The 22,575-nt window shown below is 37.7% G+C and overlaps 1 protein-coding gene across 2 annotated transcripts in view; it reads right to left on the bottom strand.

Moving 5' to 3' along the window:
* Positions 1–22,575, bottom strand: part of CCDC6 (coiled-coil domain containing 6) — a 51,236-nt gene that overhangs the window by 5,681 nt on the left and 22,980 nt on the right. For both annotated transcript variants that reach the window (XR_010783995.1, XM_066554386.1), the window contains exons 3-8: positions 18,421–18,549; positions 13,387–13,490; positions 11,944–12,104; positions 9,261–9,417; positions 5,992–6,092; positions 2,163–2,287 (exon numbers count right to left, since the gene is read on the bottom strand). Coding sequence is in view for 1 of the 2 variants with exons in the window: in XM_066554386.1 (XP_066410483.1) it covers positions 2,163–2,287; positions 5,992–6,092; positions 9,261–9,417; positions 11,944–12,104; positions 13,387–13,490; positions 18,421–18,549 (777 nt within the window). In the remaining variant the exon portion in view is untranslated. The remainder of the gene's footprint in view (positions 1–2,162; positions 2,288–5,991; positions 6,093–9,260; positions 9,418–11,943; positions 12,105–13,386; positions 13,491–18,420; positions 18,550–22,575) is intronic.

The raw sequence follows: 22,575 nt of genomic DNA, 5'->3' as shown, positions 1-22,575 counted from the left end.
ATAAATGTTCCTCTGAAATGGAGTAGCAAAGGAAAGGGGAAGTACTCTTGACATCAAAGAGAACATGCATTCCTTCCTGTCAGCTTGCAGGAAATGAACACAAGACATGTCCTGCAGATATGTTTACCCATGATGACCAGCAACCTAAAAAGAAATGAGATGCTGCAGGCACAGCCCCTCCCAGCTGTGCCTGCCCAACCAGCAGGTGCTGAGGAAGCCTTGACTTCATGCTGCTGGCACTGAGGTACCAGGATGTGGTACCTGAGTGTGGGTGGGAAAGCTCTGAATATCAGTCTGCCCACAATCTCTAGCTCTCTGAAAGACTCTTAGCCCACACACTGGAGCAAAACCAAAGCATAATACAAGTTGCTCTTTGGAGAACAAAAAAAATATTACAATGTTTTGAGCTGCAGGAGTGAAGCAGTTGTTAGAGAGATCCCCTCAAAAGAAACCACAGATTTTCAATAACTGGTACATTTAAATGAAGATTGAAACCCCACTTTATCTTTACAAACTGAGGGGTAGGAGGGAAAGGATAATCTTTAATGTCAGCAATGCAAAAGTATAAATTACACTCCACAACACTAACTTCTGCACTTTTGAAACAAAAATGCTCATTACTTACCAATCTGGTTAGCATTAATCAACAACTTCATGGCATGACAAAACACCTACCCACAATTACTAATCAACCACAGGTGGTCAGCTCTGGGGAGAAGCATGATTACAGTTCCATACCAAATGTACTACCAAATGTAAAGTCAAATTTATTTTGTAATGGGGATCAAAAAATGAAGAGTCAAGAATGAAACTGCAGTTTAGTCAAATCAAATATATTTTATCTGTTTTTCTGCACAACTATGTACAATAGATTAAAGTTATATGTGAAACCCAAGAGATTCTTGAAAACTGACTGATGCCTCTGAAACACTTAATATCATTTACTGCATTTGCATACATATAATATAAGGGGACCTGGTATCAGTATTGAGACAAAGCCATGAGCTGTTTGTCGACACCTTTCTCTGAACAATTAGTATTTTGTCCTCAAGATGATCTTTCTCACAGTGACTCAATTCATTTAGTCTTTCAGAAAAAGTAGTATTTCACAGAGACTAAACAGAGCAAGTTCCTTGACAAACTCACGTATAAAATTAGTTTCCATGTTTTCCAGAATCATAAAGATCTTCCTGTGGCTAACTCATGTGACACACAGCCATGGGCTGAGCCCCAACCAGAATTCTACTCTCCTGCTGAGCTCCAGCTTCCTTTCTGTTCTACCTACCACTGCAGTGTTCCCACCCACCTTAGCTCAGTGAAATTGTAACAATTACCTTTGCACACCCACCTAAACCAGAAGCAGCCATATTTTAGCATTGTACTAAAAATTCTATTAAAATACGTTTTCACATCTGAGAATGACAAGTATAAGCAAAAACCTTGATGAATATTTACATACTACCATACCTGCTGAGAAAAATCAAAATGGTCTTGATACAACAACCAGAAGGTATTTTGCCATATGGTTAATATTTAGGCTTTGTTTGCTCATTAAACTCCACAAATATTCAGAAGAAACACAATGAAGTGGAAATGCATCAAACATCGCCGGTAAAAAGGAAATAAATTCAGTTGAAAGATATGAGAAATTGCCCTAACAAATGTTTATATTAACTTTCTTCTTTGCCAATGACAATAGAAAATAAGAGTTAACTGCCTGTTACAGTGACATGATGGTAGCATTGTGTGTCATCCTGAAGAAAACCTGAGCTTGAAGCAACCTCAGATGACTCATCCGTCAGATGGTGGAGACTAGGAGAAAAATGAAAGCAATGTTTTTACTTCCTGGGATAGGCTTAGTAGCTTAGAACATCACTTTTCACACCCTGCCTGCTGATCCATAAGATGATACCTATTACTGTCCTTAAGATGATAATACATCCTATTCTTTTGCAGAAAACAAGGTTCTCCAAAAAGAATCAGTTTCTGAGGGGTGAAGAGGAAAATCAGGGTTGAAGAAAGCAGCAATAGGTGTCTTGGAGTAAGGAGACAAAAACAAACATTTACAAAAATGTTTTGTAAAAAAGCTTAAGGACAACCAATCATAACTTCCAAAAACCAAACTATATTGGTAAAAGGTATTTACTAATTTAAATACTTACTGTAATACCATGGGATGGTCCCATATGTTGCACATGAAGGCCTGGGGAATTGTAGTAAGACATTCCAGCTCTAGTCAGCGAAGTTGGTGGTGTGAAACCAACTGTGTGACTTGCATATGACAGACCTAAAATTGTTAAAATAAGGTAACATCAACATTCTTGTTTGATATTAAAAACTAAAGGGTGAGGGTTTTTTTATTTTTTTGGTTCTGAATCAATTATAACCTAAAAACTGGTAAGTGCTACAGATTAACCATCTAGAAAATACTAATTGTACTGACAAGTGTGATGCAAATTATTTTCTTTTCCTGTAGCATACTACCATGTTTCAAACATACATTATACAATGTTAAACATAACTTTTCACTAAAGATAAATGGTGTAAGACTCCCATAGTAGCTTAGTTCTAGTCCATAATTATTTCCATTTCTCCACAGAGGAAATGGCTCCCTGAAATACATACAGTCTGAAGAAGCAGAGAGGTTTTGCCTGGAGAAGCCATCTAGCACTGGGTCACAATGAGGCTCCACAAAAAAACTGGATGTAGGTGGCTTCTCCGAGGCATACCAGATCTGCACTGAGGTATGCAGAAAATCTTCTCTTTTGCCTCAGCATTTTAAAGACCTTTGGGACTGGGAAATTAAAACATGCTGGGAAATGTTACTAGCTGGACTAGGCCAGCAACTAACATTTAAAATTGCAACTTGGTTTATCTACATTAAGGAAAGCCCAATATTCAAAATTGCAAATATCTAATTCTTTCATCCAAATACTTCCTTTTTGTAAGAACTCAATTATAAAAATGCAGAGTTCCTGTAGAGGTCTATTTAACAGTAAAACAGAAACAGCAACTGCCAAATGCTTCAAGTTCACACCTAAAGTGTTCTGAACAGCTTGACTTTCTCAAAAGAGCACATTTTCCAAAACCTTTTGCTCCTTTCTGCCTTCTGACAAAAGTATCATAAGGAAGGAGACAAGACTTTTCTCAGCTGTTTACAATTAGACTCAAGCAACTGCTTTGGAGAATAATGACCAGAAAACATTTCTGAAGGCCTATTAAACTTTTATAACACCACACTGGATTTAACAGTTTTCACACTTCAACACTAAACCAATACAGAACAATGTCCCTGCAGCAACACCCAGCACCATCTCTGTCTGCATGCACCTGTGCTTCTGACTACAAGAGATGAGACAAGATCTGGACAAGAAAACAGAACAAGCCTCAGATCAATAATGAAGTCATATAAACAAAACCTGCCTGTGCTTCCTTCAATTCTGTTTGATTCTGTTGCATTGTCAATGTATGGCTGGTGCAAATTACAAGTTATACCCATGAAATCCCTGCCACTACAGAGTAACAACAAAATTAATCTGCTTTTTGACTACACAATCTAATTCTCTGTAGAGCACATGTGTTATATTTAAGTGCTTTTGTAAGCAACAAGGATAGAAACAAGTCAATGTTCAGGGAGGTGACAAGGCAGCCAGAGGTAAGAGCCTGGAAATAAGGGGCAAAACAGAGCCACCTTTGTAATGTGGCAATTCTGAACTGCTTTGGAATAATCCAGCTCCACAAGCTGAAAAATGCAAGTCTATATGGCAGCCAAAGAAACAAAACCAGAGCAGTGCACATACACTCAGGACAGTTCATCTCTGCAGTCCCACACATCTATCTAGCAGCAAAGCACAGAACAGTAGCTACACTGAAGAATAACTGATAATTAGAACAACTAATCCCCAGCTGCCTAGGAGCAGCAGTAATTACACTATCTTCAAAGTTCTAAAAGATTTCTAGCACACATCACTGCTAGAAATCTCAGCAGTATCTCAGCTTCAAAGAGTCTTCAAAAGTAGTATCCCAAGCCATGCAGGCACAAAAGACTCTGGAATTCAGTAGCCAGTATCTGATCCATTCAATCAGCTATCCACATGAAATTACAGCATTTCTAACTGGTTACAAATTCTGCTTCCACATATTCAGGGCATGTCATTTCCCAAATGAAATATGCCAAGTCATACAAATACTTGATGCAACACACAGCTGTTTTATTATTCTGTGCTGATACTTCTGGCATCATCTTACTGTACTACTTTAGATACAAAATACTCTCAAAACCTATTTGTTTTCATCCATTACTGCATTAATTTATCCCAGACAGCTCTACAAAATTCCCAATTGATCTCATTAGTTCTCTAACAAACTGCAGCTTCTATTTTTCTCAAGTTTGACACTTCCCAACTGCTGATATTAATTTATCAGATGAAAAGGAGATTAATGCAGCTGCCTGCGCAGACAAGCTAGCCTGGAACATTTACCACACCAACATTTCCAAACTTCTAAACTCTTGTTAGAAATAGTAATTTCAGCTGTGTTTCAGCATTTTCTGTCTGTGGGATAAAATTTTCAGTCTGGTATCAACTCCTGATGGGAAACCAAGTCCACGGGGAACAAGGAAAGCACTTCAGTCTCAGTGTAGGAATAAACTGACAGAGTTCTCCTGCACTGACACATCAGCACCTGAGCAGGGAGCATTGCTAAATGATGTAAGTTAGCAGGTATTCTGTCCCACACAGAGCTGTAATTTCTGTGTGACTGCAGATCCAACCTGCAGCTGGATACTGTACTGCTATAAATGCTGCACACAGAGAACCACAAATGGGGCTGTTCCTCCAGAGCAGCTGTTGGCACAACTACACCTCTGTACACCCAGCTACAGGAAAGGGGTAAGAAAATGTGAATCATTTTCTTGGTAACACACCTTGCAAAACATTGGAAGTCAAATCATTTGGATTATTTCAGAAATGCAAAAGCCTTCTGAAAACTCATAGTCACACTGCTAATCTCTAACACCATAACATGGCTTATGGCCATAGCTGGTCTTCATACATGCAACACCTGGATGAAAACTACTTATAGTCCTTTGAGAAACCACAGTCAGCCTTGAAAATTCAAGGATCTAAAGACATTTATATGTTCTAGCAGACCTGTGTAATAAAATGTCTCATTCCCATCTTGTGTCAACACAGAGCACATCTCATCTGCCTGGCAGGTTCTAAAGGTGAACGTGGGAAAGCCAGGCATGCACAATTCACTTTGTTATGTACCAGGTGTTTGTGAGCACCATGTAATACCCACTGCCAACAACTTGTAATCAATGTCCAAATGCAATTTTAAGGGATTTTAAATTTCAGTCAATAAATGTGTTAGTAACACAAATGCATTTAATTTGACTTAAAATATATTCAGTAATTAAAAACTCAGAAAAGGTTTGTTTGCTTCTGTTATACAAAGTATGTGAGATAGGAATTATTAATTTTACAGATATTGTTTAATAACAGAAAACAGCAGAAGTACAAAAGCCATTTCTGGCTTTTAAAATGAAAATTGACTTTTTTTCCAACATGTTCAAAATTAAACTTCTCTAAGAAGTTGTGATTCAGAGCACAATATCAATCTCATTGCTAGTTCTTCATCAGACTCTAGAAATCCATTTGATTTATGTGTTCTGTTGAGCAGCTTGTGTGGGAAGGGAGGGGGAATAAAAAGACAGCAAGAGAGAAAAAAAGAGCAAAAAAGAAATAAAGTTCAAGTGATAGCTACTTAATTGATATCCAATATCTGTCCACAGATCTGAAATACAGAATATCTGGTCACCATCCAAGAACATGCTGCAGTAGAAGATACCTAAGGCAAAACTATTCTTGCATTTATGATGCAGGATTTTTCTCCAAACTAGCTTTGAAAGGCTACTGACCTAAATATATTAATAGGGCACGTTACTATGTGATGCATACAATAATTTTAGAAACTGGGTTAAATATTTACCAGGTGATATAGGTCTGCTAGAACTTGGTGAGGGTGTATAAGGGATAGGACTGGACACAGTGCGAGGTCTTAATCCTTGTGCAGACATCTCATTAAAATATCTAACAAAAAAAGGCAAAGAATAATTAGATCAAACCTTTAAAATGTGCCATGTTTTAAATGTTTCACTGTGATTTTTTCAATTCCCATAAGAATCACATTAGGAAGTCATGACAGGAACTCTTGTCATTGCTGACACTGGCTTAACTTTCCATGGAAACGGCTGGACTTCTCTTAGGCATTTGCAGTTAAAACCATGTAAGTTGTATATGATTAAATAGTATGTATTGAGGTCAGAGATGTAAACCATGTCATCCAATCTGACCCATTCTACATTCTTGCACTTCACACATCATTTCTACATTGAACTCAAAAGCTTGGTTGGCTGGAGTGTATCTTCCAGAAAGGCATTCAGCACTAATCTGAAATTATGAAAAAGGGTGAAGAAATCATTAAAGTACTAACAATTTATTCCAACAGCTGATCAGCCATAGCATTAAAACATGTCCTGTTTCCTACTTGAATCCCTCTGGCCCCAACATTTAAACATTTGCTCATCCCATCTTCTGCCACTGGAAGAGAGAGACATTTTCAGCTCAGGACCATCCCACTAAAGGTACTTCCAGGCTGTGTTGCAAGACACATCCCACACCTCACTATGATAAACTGAACAGATCACAACATGAGGCAAGGCATTTTTCCCCACCTGTAATAATTTTAGTGATATTTATTTGTCCTTTATTCACTGACTACAGTAAAGCTTCTTCACAGATATCAAGTGCTATATAAAAGAATAAAAATAACACCAATTGCTCCTACTTGTCACTCACTGTTTTTACCTCAAGAGATTTTGTGGGTTTTTTCCCCACAGTACTACACTGGCAGTCCCAGGTTGCTTAGGCACTCTCCACTTAGATTTTTCAGTCACTCTCTAGATTGGATGCCCCCCTGCTCACCTTCTCCAGGTGGATGTAAATCAGCGCACATGGGTTTATATTACTAGATTCAGCTGTGTTTCTTTACTGGACACAGCAGAGCAGCAGGCCAAATTTGCTACCTAACAGCCCTTTGACTTATTTGTCTCCTACCTGTGTGTTCTTGGGAATTCTTAGTAACTGCACTTAGTAACCCCATCATAATAAAAAAACCCAGTAACATGGAACAGCTTTAACATTACTCCTATCTGATGGAACTCCCAATGACTACTTTGAGATCTGTCCATACACTTTTTGGTACTGCATCTTGCTGGTTTTTACCCAGGATATTCAGAGTTAACAAGCCACATGCCCTAGCACAGGCAGTACACTGTGGTGATACCAAAGTTGGTTTGAATTTGGGTAGACCAGGTAATAAAAGTAGTTCCAATAGAGAACAACAGAAAACTAACAAATTAGGGTTTAACTAAATATACAAGTTTTTTAAAGAGCTACCAGTGGCAAGGTTAGTGAAACTGAACTAAGCTACCTCTGCAACACACAGTAGGTTCCAATGCAGACCAGTGTGTGAGTTCCAGCAAGGCAGCATCTCTGATTTAATCCTCTTGCATCCTACACAAACAGTTTCCTCAAAGTCATCCCACTACCTGCCTCAGGTGATGTGCAACAGCAGCACCCCATTAGCCATGTGTCCTGGTTTCAGGGATTACCCTGCTACTCCAAAAGACAGGATGGAGGATTAAGACAAAGCTATTGCTGGTCTGGAGAAAGAGGCTTTGGGAGAGCTGTGTCCTTTACGTGCAGGAAAGGATCTTCACCTACTCTCAGCTATAAGCAATAATTATCATCAGCTAACAGAATGCAACTGAAAGAGATGCATAGCTGACCCATCACCACCATCATTTTTAGGAAGATGTAAGCTGACAAAAATTGACATTTTAAAATCCTGATTGTACATAGTCCTGCAAGTATTTTGTCTTCTCAGGCTAACTACTAATGCCCGCTTCGTCCCTCACTTTGTTTTCTATTACTTACACTGCAAATACCAGATTTGGAGTTATTCTGTCAAGCCTTTGTAGTACCAAAAAAATCAGACATGACAATTTCTTAAAAGCACAGAATAGTTAATCAAATTTTCCTGCATCTTCCTGGTTACCACTACTTACAAGTGGGCAATAAAAAAATTATTATGATACTCCACAATTTTGGATTAATACTGGTAATTCTCATTGATTTAGACTGTACTTCCATTCCACTATAAAGAGTGGAAGAAAAGGTAAGCCTAATAAGAAAAAATTCTAACCTCAGAATCCCCTATTTCTAACAATTTAACTTATATAGCATCTGCTACATCTTAATACCAGATGCTAAAGCAATACAGGTCAAGTTGCCTTGGTGTTTCATTAGAATGAACACACTACTTTGACCTTTAAGGGTACTCCCTACCACAAAATATCTGGTACTTTGTTTCTGATAAATTAAACCTTATAACAAATATATTAAGGACCCAAGAGGAAACAGAAATCTCTCAGTATCAGAAAAAATACAAAGCACAGAGTAACTTTTTAATTTATTCTAAAGGACAACCATAAATCCAAAATAATACACAACAATGCAACCAAATAATGAGCATTTGATAAGAACTAAGAATGTTTTATTCAAAATTTACTTAAAACCTCTTTCAAGATCTAACAATGTCATGTTTCTATGATATGAGGGAGCACCAGAAGGCACAATATACACCATGAAAGGTTCAAGACTATCTGTAAGGTCAAGGCAAGCAAAGCAGCTTGCAAAAAAGACAAAAAAAATCAAGGATGTTATGGTTTGGACATCAAGGACAACCCAACAGTTCTGGAAATGCTTCCTCTTTCAAAGGTTTTAGACAGTATCCCTTTGTATTTGGCTGAACATATTTTACTTTCTGCAAAGGACAAATCAGGCCCCACTAAAGATGCTGTTCCTACCTCACAGAATTCCTTGCAGCTACCAAGTTGGGGACAAAACAAGTGTTGTGATCAAATTATCCTGATTTTCAACTCCACAGCTGTATTTATTTCAATATATATTATCAAACCCCAAAACAATCTTCAGCTATAAATATTTTCTTACTCACTGTTAAAACGAATGCAAATTCTGTACAACACTGATACAATTCCTGGACTATGCTGGAATTTAATATGCATATTAAACCCAAATACAAGTTACTTCTAAAATTACTCCATAATATTGAAAAAGTAGTATAAATACTGATAAATAAGTCCAACACATCTGGATGGCCAAAAAAATACAAACCTTTCATCGTCCATTTCTAAGCTGGATTCACTTTCTGACAGTTGTCTGCAGAGAGCTTCCCTACGTTCCATTTCCCTCTGTAATTTTCTTTGAAGTCTCAAGTTTTCTTCTCTCATATGTCGCTCCTCTTCTAAGTATTGTGCCATCTTCTCTGAGTCTGAAATTCACAGCTTTGTTAAAAGTTGATTAAAATTCAATTTCTCAGGCAGCCAAGTATGTTGTGCCTAATTTTACTCCAACACTTCAAGATGAAGGTGTAGAAAATGCTCAGGATAGATCATTGAAAATTTTCACCTTGAAGTCATTAGTTCAAAGCCTAATTCAGAACAGTAGCTACTAAAATAAACTACTGTTTGACATCAAGTTTGAAAATAAAATATAAGAAAAACAAACAAAACTCACCAACATGAACCAAAAGTATTTTTTTTAAATAAATTTAAAAAGAAAGAAAAATTTTATTAAGAAAACATTACTAAAACCATTAAGAAAAAATACTGATTCCTGCTCCATTAAAATATTGCTATTCCACATTTACCAAGATTTTCCTGCAACACACTGAAGAAATTATTTTAAAGGTATATCTCCATTTTGAAGGAGGAAGCAACAGCACAAGTTCTGAAACTCCAAACTCAAAGTTGTATTAAAATTCCTACCTTATATATATTCTACAGCACTCTTTCAATTACATGTCTTATCATAGAAGCTGTCCAACAGGACATGCACCAATATTAAAATACTAATATTAAAACTGTATTCAATTTTAGTGTTAAAAACCAACAAGAGGTCCACTCTACATCCAAGGGCAATTTGAGTTGTCAGTTCTAAACAACTTCAGCAAACATCACTTAAATGGTCTGGTACCACAGATTATTTAAGGTGATAAAGTCAAATTATGAAAAGTTACAAAGCTTTGTGACAGATTACTTAAATAAAATGGAATATATGATGAAGTCTTATGAGACACACAATGTATTTTGTGAGATTTTGTAACATTTAAGCAAGCTTGCAGTTAAATCCCTGACATTAAGAAAACCCAAAACAATTCATCATGCTTTGTCATCACTCCTTTATGCAACAACTTTCAAGGTAAAGAATATTCCTGCTTCAGAAACCTATTCCCAAACTATTAACAACATGTGATTTATCTCTCTTCTGTGGAAATATCACCTTTAAATGTAACAGCGTCACTTCCTGAACACTATTATCATACCACACCAGTTCCTAGAAGTGTTTCAGAAATAAATAATGTAATACAAGTATCAGAATTTCATAAGCAGATTTCATTAAGTACTTAAAAAGAATACTAGAGGTTCTCTAATGACCATGTATTATAAACAGCAATCTGAAAACTGCATTTCAGTTTCATCTTCTGCTTGCAGGCTGGCACATCCACCATTCCTACCAGCTCTGCCCTTTGTACTGCAGTTCTGTTTAACCTGTTCACAAAGGGAGAGAGTCCTTTTAAACCAAGCTCTTATTTTCAATGTAAATTTGGCGTTAATGCTTTCAATTTTTTACTCTAAATGACAGTAGTTCAAAAAGAAACCACTTAAAAAATAGAGGATACTTGAAATGAAATTAATTAGGCTGGATTTGCACAAAGAGTACTTTTCATCTAAGGCCTTGCTCTTGTTCTGAACTTCAGTCAGTGAAGGCTGCAGTGCAGAATTTGCAAGTACAAAGATTAGCTGTCCTTATCTTCTTTTAACAGCCACAAATTATTAATGCCACAAACTTGTACACAAGGTCTCTGCAAAAGAGCACTCTTGATCCTGTCTTGAAGGAAGGCTGCTGCCTTTAGAAATCTCCTTCTCTAAATGGAGGTTGAAATATTCCAGTGAGCCTGGCTGGCCAGAGGGGGCTGATCCTGACTTGCTCTGCATTTGCCCAGATTTTTCTGGCCATGTGCTGAGACATCTCCTCACTCACCAACTGCACTGCAACGCTACTGACTCAGAACCAGGCACAGCTGCTGCCTCCCAGACAGGAACTGCAGATTCAGCAGGAGGGAATGAAGGACTGGCACTGCAAATCCAAGGGAAGGTGCCAGCAGCCTCCTGGCAGCTGTGCTCAGTGCACAGTCCCCTCCTGGGCAGGCAGGGCAAATGCAGCTCCCACTGCTGGCCAAGGGGCCCCAGCCCTGCACAACAGGAATGTGTTATGGAACAGCTCTTTATGCTTCAGAGCCATCTTACATAGGAAAGGACACAGCAAATTAATGCTGCTATACTGTGCAACAGCTGCCTCAGGTTGCCACAATCATTAACAAGTGAAATTCTTACATACAGCTGACCTTTATTTCACTAGCTGTTAATTCTTTTGAGTAATTCTTAATTTGCAACAGGACTCCTACAAAGTAGGCCATTAAAATATGTTTGAAAAATGTGCATGTTGAAATACTGTTAAGTTTCTGAAAAGAAAGATAGATACATATTTTTATGGCACAAAATAATCAAGGATTATTTTTTGATTCTTTCAGGCATCCTTTTAGCAAAGCTAAAGAACCCTCTAAACTACAGTATAAATACATCAACAAGCAATAACACTGCAATTATGAAAATGTTGTAATCTGAACCTGCCCCACGTTTTTCCACTTCTACCTTCAATTCAAACTCAAGAAAGTACATATAACAATCTTACAATGCAAAAACTTGAGAAGATTTGAAACAAGTCGTTTACTCACGCTGTAACTGTGCAGCTCTCAGTTGTTTCTTTAACCTCTCCACTTCATTCTTTAAAAACCTGATATGTCTCATCATATTTTCTGGAGAGTCTATCTCCATTGATATGTCTCTGGGTGATGGTGGAGCAGATACTGGCTGGTCTAATTTCTCCTGCAAAATTCTGTATGAAAAAGAGTACAAACTTTACCTTCCATTCTAATGAAAACCTCTTGCATCCCCCAGAAAGCCATTGCAAGGATTCTAAAAGGTATGCAGGGTTTATTTTAACTACTGTTTGAGGGGAGATACATTGGGGAGGAGTTAGAAAGTTTAGTTTTTAACTTAAAATAAAAAAGGTAAAAATTGTTGTCATAGTAAACTACAAAACCTGCAGTTCATTCAGGCTCAGGTGTTTTCTGAGGCCCCAGCCAAGATTCAGAGGGTCACATTAACATAACAATAGACATGTAAAAATATCAGGTATTAATAATCATTAACCATTAGTCTCTCCTATTTCCTCCTCAAACTGAGTTCTTGTTATTATAACATTTAAGAGATGGTTGCTTTCATATGTATTTTTAATTTTAGCTGTTCCAATAAAGAGTCACTGTCTTAACTTCTGCTAAAGAAGCATTGGGAAGTCTCAATGACATGAGTGCACACCACTGAGAAAAAGCTCAAGTTTTCTTTAAGCAGACAGGGAAGAAACAAGAGCTTCTCATATCACAAACACAATAAAATACCATGAATTTAAGGCTGACCACAAACCAGAAGCTTTAAAAGGAGGTTAGCAGCAGTAGAAAAAAATCAATAAATTCCTTCTGGCTTTCCTAGGTAATTTCTTATACTAGTTAGTTTTATCTACTTTAAGCAATCAATAATGTGGCATCATGCTAACAAGGAACTTCACAACTGCTTCATCTTCCAGATTTTCACAGATTAGACAACTCTTGTGGGACAGAGATGAACATATTTAATCCAGACATAATATATTAAAAACTATTGTATTTGCTGGGAATTCCCTGAAAAAGGCAGGAATGATGCACCTGATTCCAAGTTCTCAGAAGGCTAATTTATTGCTTTATAATACTATATTGTACTGAAGAATACTATACTGTACTAAAGAATACAGAAAGCATACTTACTAAATGCTAAAAAGATAATAATGAAAGCTCATTACTCTTTCCAGACTCATGACACAGCTTGGCCCCAACTGGCCAATGAGCCAAAACAACTCCCAGCAGAATCCAATGAAACAATCACCTGTGGGTAAACAATCTCCAAACACATTCCACATGTGAGCACAACACAGGAGAAGCAAATGAGATAAGAATTGTTTTCCTTTTCCCCGAGGCCTCTCAGTTTTCCAGGAGAAAAATCCTGGGCAAAGGGATTTTTCCAGAGAATGTGAATGCCACAAAAAACCTTTCCCACAGTAACAAGTGCACTGTAAGAGGACAAACCGTTTTTCTGCTTCAAGCTTATCCATCCTCTTCCAGAGACGGTTCACTAGTGCTTCTTGCTCCTGCTCCAAAGTGTTCTCAAGGTCAATCTTCTCACGTCTTAGCTGCAGAGGAAAAACAATTACTGAAAATGATGGGCACGGATATTTTGCAAGGAACTGTCATTAGGAAAGCTCCAACACCATTTTATGTAATGCTTCACAGGAGCAAGGAGAGGGGGAAGAAGAGACACAATTCAGGTACAATGCACTGGAAAAATCGAGATTGCACAGTTGTTATCTCCTTAACACAAGCTCTTCTCAGAAAACTTGTCCCTGGCCAATAAGCAGGAGCATGAACCCTAGACATGCAGGTACTGATGATGTATCAAACCTATTTAAAGACATCTCCTATACCATCAATCTATGAAATTCAAATTGAATTTACTGTTCACTACAGTAATCTTTAATCTTTTAAAAAGTTTTAGATGTTTCTGGTGGAAGAACTACAGTTAAGTAATCCAGAAATAGAAGAATAGCCATGTTTGCCTTGTGTGCATAGTGTTAGGTAAAGGACATAACAATATTAAAGAAAAAGTTACATGAACTGCCTTAAGTGGTACTGTATCAATCCTTACTAGCAAAACCGATGTAATTCTACCTTAGCAAAGGTTTTATAAAATTTAAAGCTTAACTTGATATTAATCACATTCACTTACTGTGTGAACAAGCATTCTTGATTCTACTACAAGTTAATAAAACATACAATGCAGAACCCTTCTACTCTAAAGTTAATAAAAGAAGATATAATGTAGACCTACACAGGAAGAAACCTATTATTAGTATTTAAGTAGAAATACAATACAAGTATTATTAAGAAGAGAATATTAAGAGGCACAGCTGATCTTACTCTGTAGCAATACAGCTCAAGAAGTTGTCAATAACAAAATATTTGAGAACAGATCAACACCTTTACAGGTGGAAAATAGCATGGAAGCATTTTTCCAAGCCAAGCTTAGTTAACACCACTTTTCTGCTGGGCAAAAAATCTCACATAGGAAAATGGAAAGACTGAAAACAGAAATAAGCATTTTCCATTTACTACATCACTGGCTGAAGGGCTATTGCAGCATCTAAATCTGTAAACTATTAGTGCTAACCACTAAATTAACACTGAGAAACCCAAACAAAATATAAACTCACACACTTCAGGTACCAGTTTAATGAATGTAAAACTTTCTCCTTTAAAGATTAGAGGAATTAGTTACTGTGAGCAAAAGCAGACATATGTTGATGAGTAATAGGGAACATACTTAGAATCACTGTCTAGCAAATCTTTCCATGTTTGAGTTTCCAGATGAACACTAACAGCTCAGGGAACCTACATCTCAATAAAAGAGAAGTCAGGAGCAACATGCTTCAGCCTTCCCACAAGGAGGAGAATTTGGAGCCTGAGCAACACTTTGTTCCCAACATGGCTGGAGGTGGAGTGGTAGGAGAGCAAAGGGCTCAGCCCCAGGAGCACAGGGCACTCTGCCTCAGGGCTCCACAGCCAGTCTGGCCAATGCCTGGGGCTGGGAATGTGCAGAGGGAAGAAACTACAGAAAATGTCCTGGCAATGTGCACACTGTGCTTCTGCATTAGCAAAACCCAGATCTCCACTACACTGCACAGCTAGCCATTTCAATGCAGCATGGCTTAGACTCACTACCCTTAGTCTTTTTACAACTATGTTTTGATCTAGCAACAAACAAACCCACATGAACATACAGGTGAAAAGAAATCCGTATCTTTTAATGGTAGGAAGAAGAGCACACCGGAATTTAAAGACAGAGTGAATTATTTATAAGCCTGGATTTGAAAAATCTAAGATTACATTTAGTATTATAGCAACCATCACCAAGGCAGTGGAGTCCATTAATTATAAATCTGCTTGTAGGTGAGCGTGCACAATGGCAAAGTCAAACCATCAGCAACAACACACAAATAAGCCTTGTGTTGTGTCCTGAAGCTGCTCTGACAAAACACTAAAGAAACCAGGTGAAACAGATCTAGAACTCCACATTTCCAGCAGTATGAAAACATACTGGAAACAAGGATCTTCCTTTCTTGTCATGAGTGTTGTGCCACTTTCTCCCACTGTCAGGATTTTCAAGCTTGGAGGAAGAGCACCTTGAATGGCACCAACAGCAGAGGCAAGTGGAGCATCCTGCTGAGAGTTGTGAATTCAAAGAATTGGTGTATTTGGCTTGGTACTCAATAGTTTCAGGTGAACTTTGAAACGTACTCCAGTCAGTAACTATTTTAGCAATGTGGTAATATTTTGAAATAAAATAAGCAGGATGGGATTATGCTCAGTAGCTCTGTCATACAAGTGTCAGTTTACAGGGGTTCAGAGCTACATTCCAATCAAGCATCACCTGATTTTGACCTTTGAAACAAGGAAGCATTGCTTGCTTTTCAGACCTTAAACTTCCCTTCAGAGGAAAAGTAAAATTCCTTTTAACCCTCCTCACCACCAACTTCTGCTTCTTCTTGCTCTCTCTCTCTCTCACACACGCACTTATTTTACTTCAAAATGCAGCTAAAATATCCATTTTATGTGTATTCCTGTATTATTGATTTGTCAGCTGTCTTGCCAACTTATTAAAAAGCACAACTGTTCCCTCCTGAAATGGAGGTCTTCCAAATCAAAGCTGAATATACTCATCTCTGCCTAAGCCCACTATCCCAAATTTTGCTTCTCTGCTCCTCATCTCCACCATGCCCTTTGTAGCTTTAATTCTCTGCTGCTTTCCAAGAAAGTATTTCCCAAAGATTTTACCATCTCATGCTCTTCTCCTTTCAAAGCAGACACAGGAGATGATTATTAGCAGTTTAGCTGTTATTTCTCATCTCCTAACTGCACCAATTCTAGTTTCTCACTGCACTGTATGAAATAGAAAAGCAATTAAAAATAGTAACAGCAAGAGTACACACACTTGGCCTCTGTAGGGCAATCCTGACAGCTATTTATTTCCTATCAAACCACTGAACTGGAACACAGAACATTATTGCTCGTTTTAACTGAGTCATTCAGTTAATGAAATAGTCACATGCTGTAAATTTCTTCACCATTTGCCTTCAGAGAAGAATGCTCTCCTGACTAAAAGCTGACTTAAGAAATTATTTCAGGGCACATGTGAATTCTAAGATCCAATTTAATTTTTATTAAGGAATACTATTTTATACCACCAGAAATCAGCTGCCTCCTGATCACCTGTGGTATAAGCAGTTCAGATGAAAAAAAGGAAAGGAGAAAGAAAGAACACAAAGCACAGATAATTCACCCTCTCTATTTTAAAAACAACATTTCAGGGAACATATGCTGTAATTATCTGCTCACTGATTAGTGACAGATCTCAATGTAGCCCAGCTCCAAGCATTGTTGGAGTTCTCCTTCCAAGCCCTGTTTAACAGGTGTTCTGATGGTTGTGCTGCAGATTGTGACAATCCCTCTTCCTAAATTCTCTCTGTGTGCAATAAAGGCAATGGGACTCTCCTCACAATTTTGGGTTGCTTCTTGCTAGGTACAGCACATGCCCCAAGGCTGCTGCTTCAGCTGGTTAATTAGCACAATCAGCACTTTGTGTGAGGAAAGAAAGTGTGCTGCAGCCCTAAGTAACCTGACATTTACTCTACCTTACTGTGAGGGAAACCAAAGACATACTGTGAATTACACTAAATTCACATGGAATTTCTAAGCAAGACTGACAGCCAAATTTTAACATCTTCACAAAGTTTTCAAAGCCAGGTACCTTTGTGCTTCTATGCTTTTTGAAAAGTGTATCATTGACATTTAGATGTAGTAACAAGTTTCAAATTTTATGATTTCACAAGTCAGTCTGTCCAGAATTAGACTAAAATAATACCATGAAGATTTCAGCCATGGCTCATGCTAACATTTCAAAGACTACAACAGCTTAGTATGTTAAGCTTACTTTGCATTTTGATTAAGTGGCAGCCACCACCACCTTGTGGCTAAGAGAGTTATTTCAACCTCATGCTAATTTCCATGCTGGGTAAAGGATCTGTTGGCAACTATGCATTCCTACCTTTTAATTTTTCACTTTGTTCCATAGGTCTCCCCATATAGAATGTTACCATGAGAATCAAGAGAACTCACTTCATCATTTAGATAGCCATGGACTAATTTATCCAGGCCAACAGAAAAAGGACACTCATACAAAACTGGTAACAATTCAGATTACCAGCAACAAAAAAGTTCCACAGCAGAAGAAATCACAGAGATAACACACTATATTTACATCACCTGAATTATTGGACCTGCACATACCAGAAAATCTAGAGTCCTTTACAAGCCTAAAGGTTTCACCAGTTTACCTTTTAAGCCAAAAGGTCTCCTACTGACACCATTGAGATGCAGATGCCTAAAATCAGACATGAGCATTCCCAATGTCTAAACATCCTGTGGAAACACAGCCAAACAAGGGGTGTTTTATCTCTGCAATCTTCATGACTGTCTAGGGAGAAAGGGAGCTGGATGCAGTCGAACTTCAAGGCTTCTGAAGAATACACGCAGCTGACAACTCACAGTGGCAGGGCTGTGCTATCCAAGCTGCCACCACAAGGTGACCTAGAGCACAACCAGACCACAAACAGATCATTTACTACTGTGCTTAACACCATCAGAAGTGACAGTCTTTTCTCACCAGCAGCATGAGTGGAAGATGATGAACAGCAACAGGCAGCATTATTTACAAAAAAGCTGCATTTGCAAAAGTCACAGCTGTCCAGCAGACATGAAGGTCCATAAAAAGGCTACTATAACAGATATAATACTATAGATACTTATAGATATAATGTCCATGAAAAAAACTAATTCAAGTTTCTCACAATAAACTATGTTACTTTTCTATTGCTTTGGAAGCTGAACTGACTTTTCTATATTCTTGATACTGTCCAGTTTCTTACACACTTAAAACATTAAGTCAAATCTAAGACAAAAGAAGGACTTGGTTTTTTCTGTCATATAATGATGCAATGAAAGAGTTACCTGCTCCAGGGTGAGCTGCTTCGAAATTGTATCATTTTCCAGTTTTTTAATCTTCTTCATCAGTTTGTTCACTTGGAATTCCTGTTCCTGTTCTAAATGCTGCTCCAGTTCAGCTTTCTCATGTTGCAGCTAAAAATTTAGGAGACATGTAAATATTTTAAACAAATAAAAGCATGAACTTATGCACCTTTTATATATTTATTCACACATTTATTCCTCCTGCATGTTAAATTCTCTACTGATGCTTCTCAAAAAACTTGAAAATGCACAACCCGCCCAACAGCCCCACAAAAAAGAACATTTTAACCTGTGCTGCATATGTACAATGCAGAGAAAAGTAATTCCAACTACTGAATTCAGTCAAATTAAAATAGGTTATTTTATATACTATATATAATGTATTATAGACATTTCCAAAGTAAAAATCTATCATAATGTTCACAAAAGCATTAATTTCAATCTAAATGCATTATCTCAAAAGCACCCAAATCACAAAATGCAGGTCTTAGCACTTCCTTCTCCAGGCAGCTGAAAGCTGAAAATCGTGACTGAAATCATACTAATGAAATTGCTGTACAACTAGTTTACAAACAACAACAACAATTTCTAATTTATATTCCTATGCTATTAAAATCAAACTGTCCTGATGACATAAAAATACTGGTTATTTCAAATCAATGTTACATGTTTTCTTAATATTGAAAGGATTTTTTTTCATTTAACATGTCCAATGGAGAAGAAAAATTTAACTCTCAAGCAGATGGAAACAAAAATCCCCCCTCATTTTAAGATAAAGTATGGCTTGCAGTAGAGTCCCTCTGAGACAGGGATCTAAGTCTGCCTGTGGATAGAACAGTGTGACTGGCACCATGGTACAAACATGTGAACCTGCCTTGGGAAAAAGCAAATGTCACCAACAGACAATGGTGTCGTTACATTGTGTTCTGACCATCCACTGACAATTGCAAGCACCTTTTTCCACCTGCTTCTTTTTTCTATGCCAGTTCTTCTGGCTAGCACATAACAATCTGTAAGACCACAGTGTTAAATGTGTGAGGAAAACCTGAGGAAATGGAGACACCTTGCAGTCATGGACACAAATCAAGGTTGCTGGATAGCCACAGTGAAGGAACAGACTTGGATTTTGAAACAAGCTAAAATTGCTCATTTGTTAATTCAGCTCCTTTTGCTCCTATTTAGAGACAAATTTGTCTGTGAAGTGCAGCCTGCCACAGAGATCAAGGCAAAGGCTCAGAAAGGAAGAGCAACAGGCGGACACCAACTACTTGGCAATATAGATATGGGAAAAGTTTGGGGGTTGTGTTTTCAGGGCTTGTCAATGCTGAGATCTGATTTTTCACAATTTAAAACAAATACCAGAATAGCAAACTCTTAGAACAGAAAATATTGACTTCATTTTACAAAGAGAGAGAAAAATATTACTAACACCCCCAAAATATATGAGTGGTGTCTGTCACTTACATAGGGTACAATAATTTTTCCCTTTTATTTCCTTTAATTACAAAAACAAACCAAGACAATCAAAATCTAGTTATTGATGCAACCTTAATGCTGAATAATAGAATTGCTAACAATGAGAAAATATCCCCTGGTACAATACAGGTGGCTAGTGTTTATTTTACTTAGTAAAGTAAGAGTTTTTCCCAACTGATTTGAATTATATGCAATTATAGTAACAATGGTTTACAGATACACCTGCCACAGCTATGGAGAGGGAAAAATGTGTTAGAAAGTGTCACCTTGATGCCAATGTCTTACAGACCTTGAATTGCGTATGAAAACTGAAAGAGAATTTTCAGCTCTGTAAGATTAGAGATGGGTTTGGTGCAAGAGAGACAGTGACTAGTCTGAAGTGAGAATGGGGCTAACAAACACAAAGCCTAGCAGCAGCAGCGTGTGCCTCAGCTCATTCTAAACAACTACAGCAATACTCTGTCTCTGCAGAAACAAGTGTCCTCATACAAGGCAGGGCCATGTTTGCCTTCCTTCCTTACTGTGCTGGTTTACTTCTGGGATAGTGGGAAGTGTTTTTAGGAAGTAATGGAGCCAGTGGATGAAGTTCCCCTTAGAAAATGAACCATCATTTATCCCCCACACTATGACCTTGTACAATCTATTTTTAGGTAATCCAGGCTCTCAAAAGTTGTCCACTTCTTCCTTCACTGCATCCTCAGAGTCCTATTTGTTAACAATTTTGTATCAGCAGTTTGCCTACTCTTTATGTCCAGATGTTCATCAAATAATTGATAGATGAGCTGGCTCTGTTTATTCAGCACAATCCCATTAGCATCCTTGAGCTGATGCATGGTATTTTGAGAGCAGGAAGAGTAAGAGCTTATGTTTACAGGCTCACAATTTTTTAAAGAATTGTCAAGAATCAGACTTACATAAGAAACATTTCTGTACAGACATCCAATTACTTACCTTGCCTGATTACACATGCTATCATCCTGGTATGTTTTAATATCTTTCTTTCAAGGACAGCTACTTGGACCAATTTGCACTTCCAAAAATATAAGGGTGTTGAAAAAAAATCTGAATTTGATTTTTGAAAAGGACTAGTGCCCAATTTAAAGCAACTGACTTTGTAAGATTAAACAACATTAAAAATAATGTTGTTTACATATATGTTTACATTAAAAATAATGTTGTTTACATTTAAAAAATGTTGTTTACAATAATGTTGCTGCTCTTCGTGGAGCAGCCTTGTTTCACAAATGGTAAATTTTCAAGATTTACTACTTTAAGTTTCAAAACAGTAACTCAACAGGTCCATGTCCACCGCTGCAAGAACAGAGCCTCTGCATCAAAACACTTCTCATGATGTTCTGCAATATACTGCTACCATTCTATAATGACTAAGAATTGAGGATGCTATAAAAAACATTCTCCATGCTTTTTTAGAGACTTCATCAGGTAAACAAAAATATAACTACATGAAGTACATGGGAAAATATAGTAAATGTGTATAAGGCTTATAAGAACTTTATCAGGGATGCATGTGATAAAAATCTGTTTACTGTAAGATCTCTGTTGAGATGCATGTGCTCCTTCATTCCTGCAACACTCAACCTAGACAATTAATAATTATTCAAAACAAAGGAAATCTATCTAATAAGATTGTACATTCATTCATTTGGCTTGTAGAGGCAGTGAAAGTTCCATTTCTAAGGAGATATTTTTAAGCAATGGCATGGCACCAGAAAGAAAGTGTTACTCCAGTGGAAACACCTTCCTTCACGTGCCACCATGTCTGTTTCAATCTTGCATATAGTAAAAGGTTTCAAAATTAATTTCTGGTATTGCAAGCCTGATGGCAGCCTGTGATTTATAACAGTAATGCACATGGTGCTGAACTGGGGGATTCTTGCTGGCTGTCAGGAGGAGCACTGCAGCGCTGGCAGGCAGCTCCCACATTCAAAATGTTTTAATGCTCTGGGAGCTCATTCCAGAGGCCAGGCTGAATGAGAGGCATAAACCCCTGAAACTGTGACAAACAAAGGTCTGACAAAGCAACAAACACACAGGCACTGTGAAAAAAGTCCCTCTGCTAGGTGCCTTTCAACAGAGTAATACAGCAGTAATTTTGAAACAGGCACAGAGCTGTAAATGCTCTCACTTGGGAGAGTGCAAATCATATGCAGTTTAGCAGAAGTACCTCTCCTCAGCTCCAAAATGCAAAGTTTTAGACAAAACAACAGATTTCTATGCACTGTTCTCCCTTACTCATCCCAAAGGCAGGAAGCCATTTGATGTACAATGTCTGCCAGCATGAATGCTGTAAGTCTAGTTCCAGGTCAGAGCAACACTGCCTGGCAAACCCAGAGATTAAGAGTTAATCCCAAAGAACAGTGGAGTAACCAACTGGAGACTACTGTATTCCTGGGTCAGTCATTACTCAAAGTCTGCATCTAATTTAGCTAGAATTCCCTGCAGAGCAAAGATGCCAAAAATGGAAGTGGGCATTTATGAGTTCATTATTCTCCTAATAAAGGTAGAATTGCTACACTCTAGTGAGTAATGGTAAGTACTGGCACCCACAAATTTCAGGAAATAAAAAAAAAGGAAATTATAATTATCTTACCTTCCTGGTCTAAAAAAACATTAGCCAAGACTGTAGCCCTACATCTGTAT

Source organism: Molothrus aeneus, chromosome 8 (assembly GCF_037042795.1).
Source record: "Molothrus aeneus isolate 106 chromosome 8, BPBGC_Maene_1.0, whole genome shotgun sequence".
In the NCBI taxonomy this organism is placed as follows: Eukaryota; Metazoa; Chordata; class Aves; order Passeriformes; family Icteridae; genus Molothrus; species Molothrus aeneus.
Note: the sequence above shows the minus strand (reverse complement) of the source record. Positions and strands in the feature narration are given on the sequence as shown.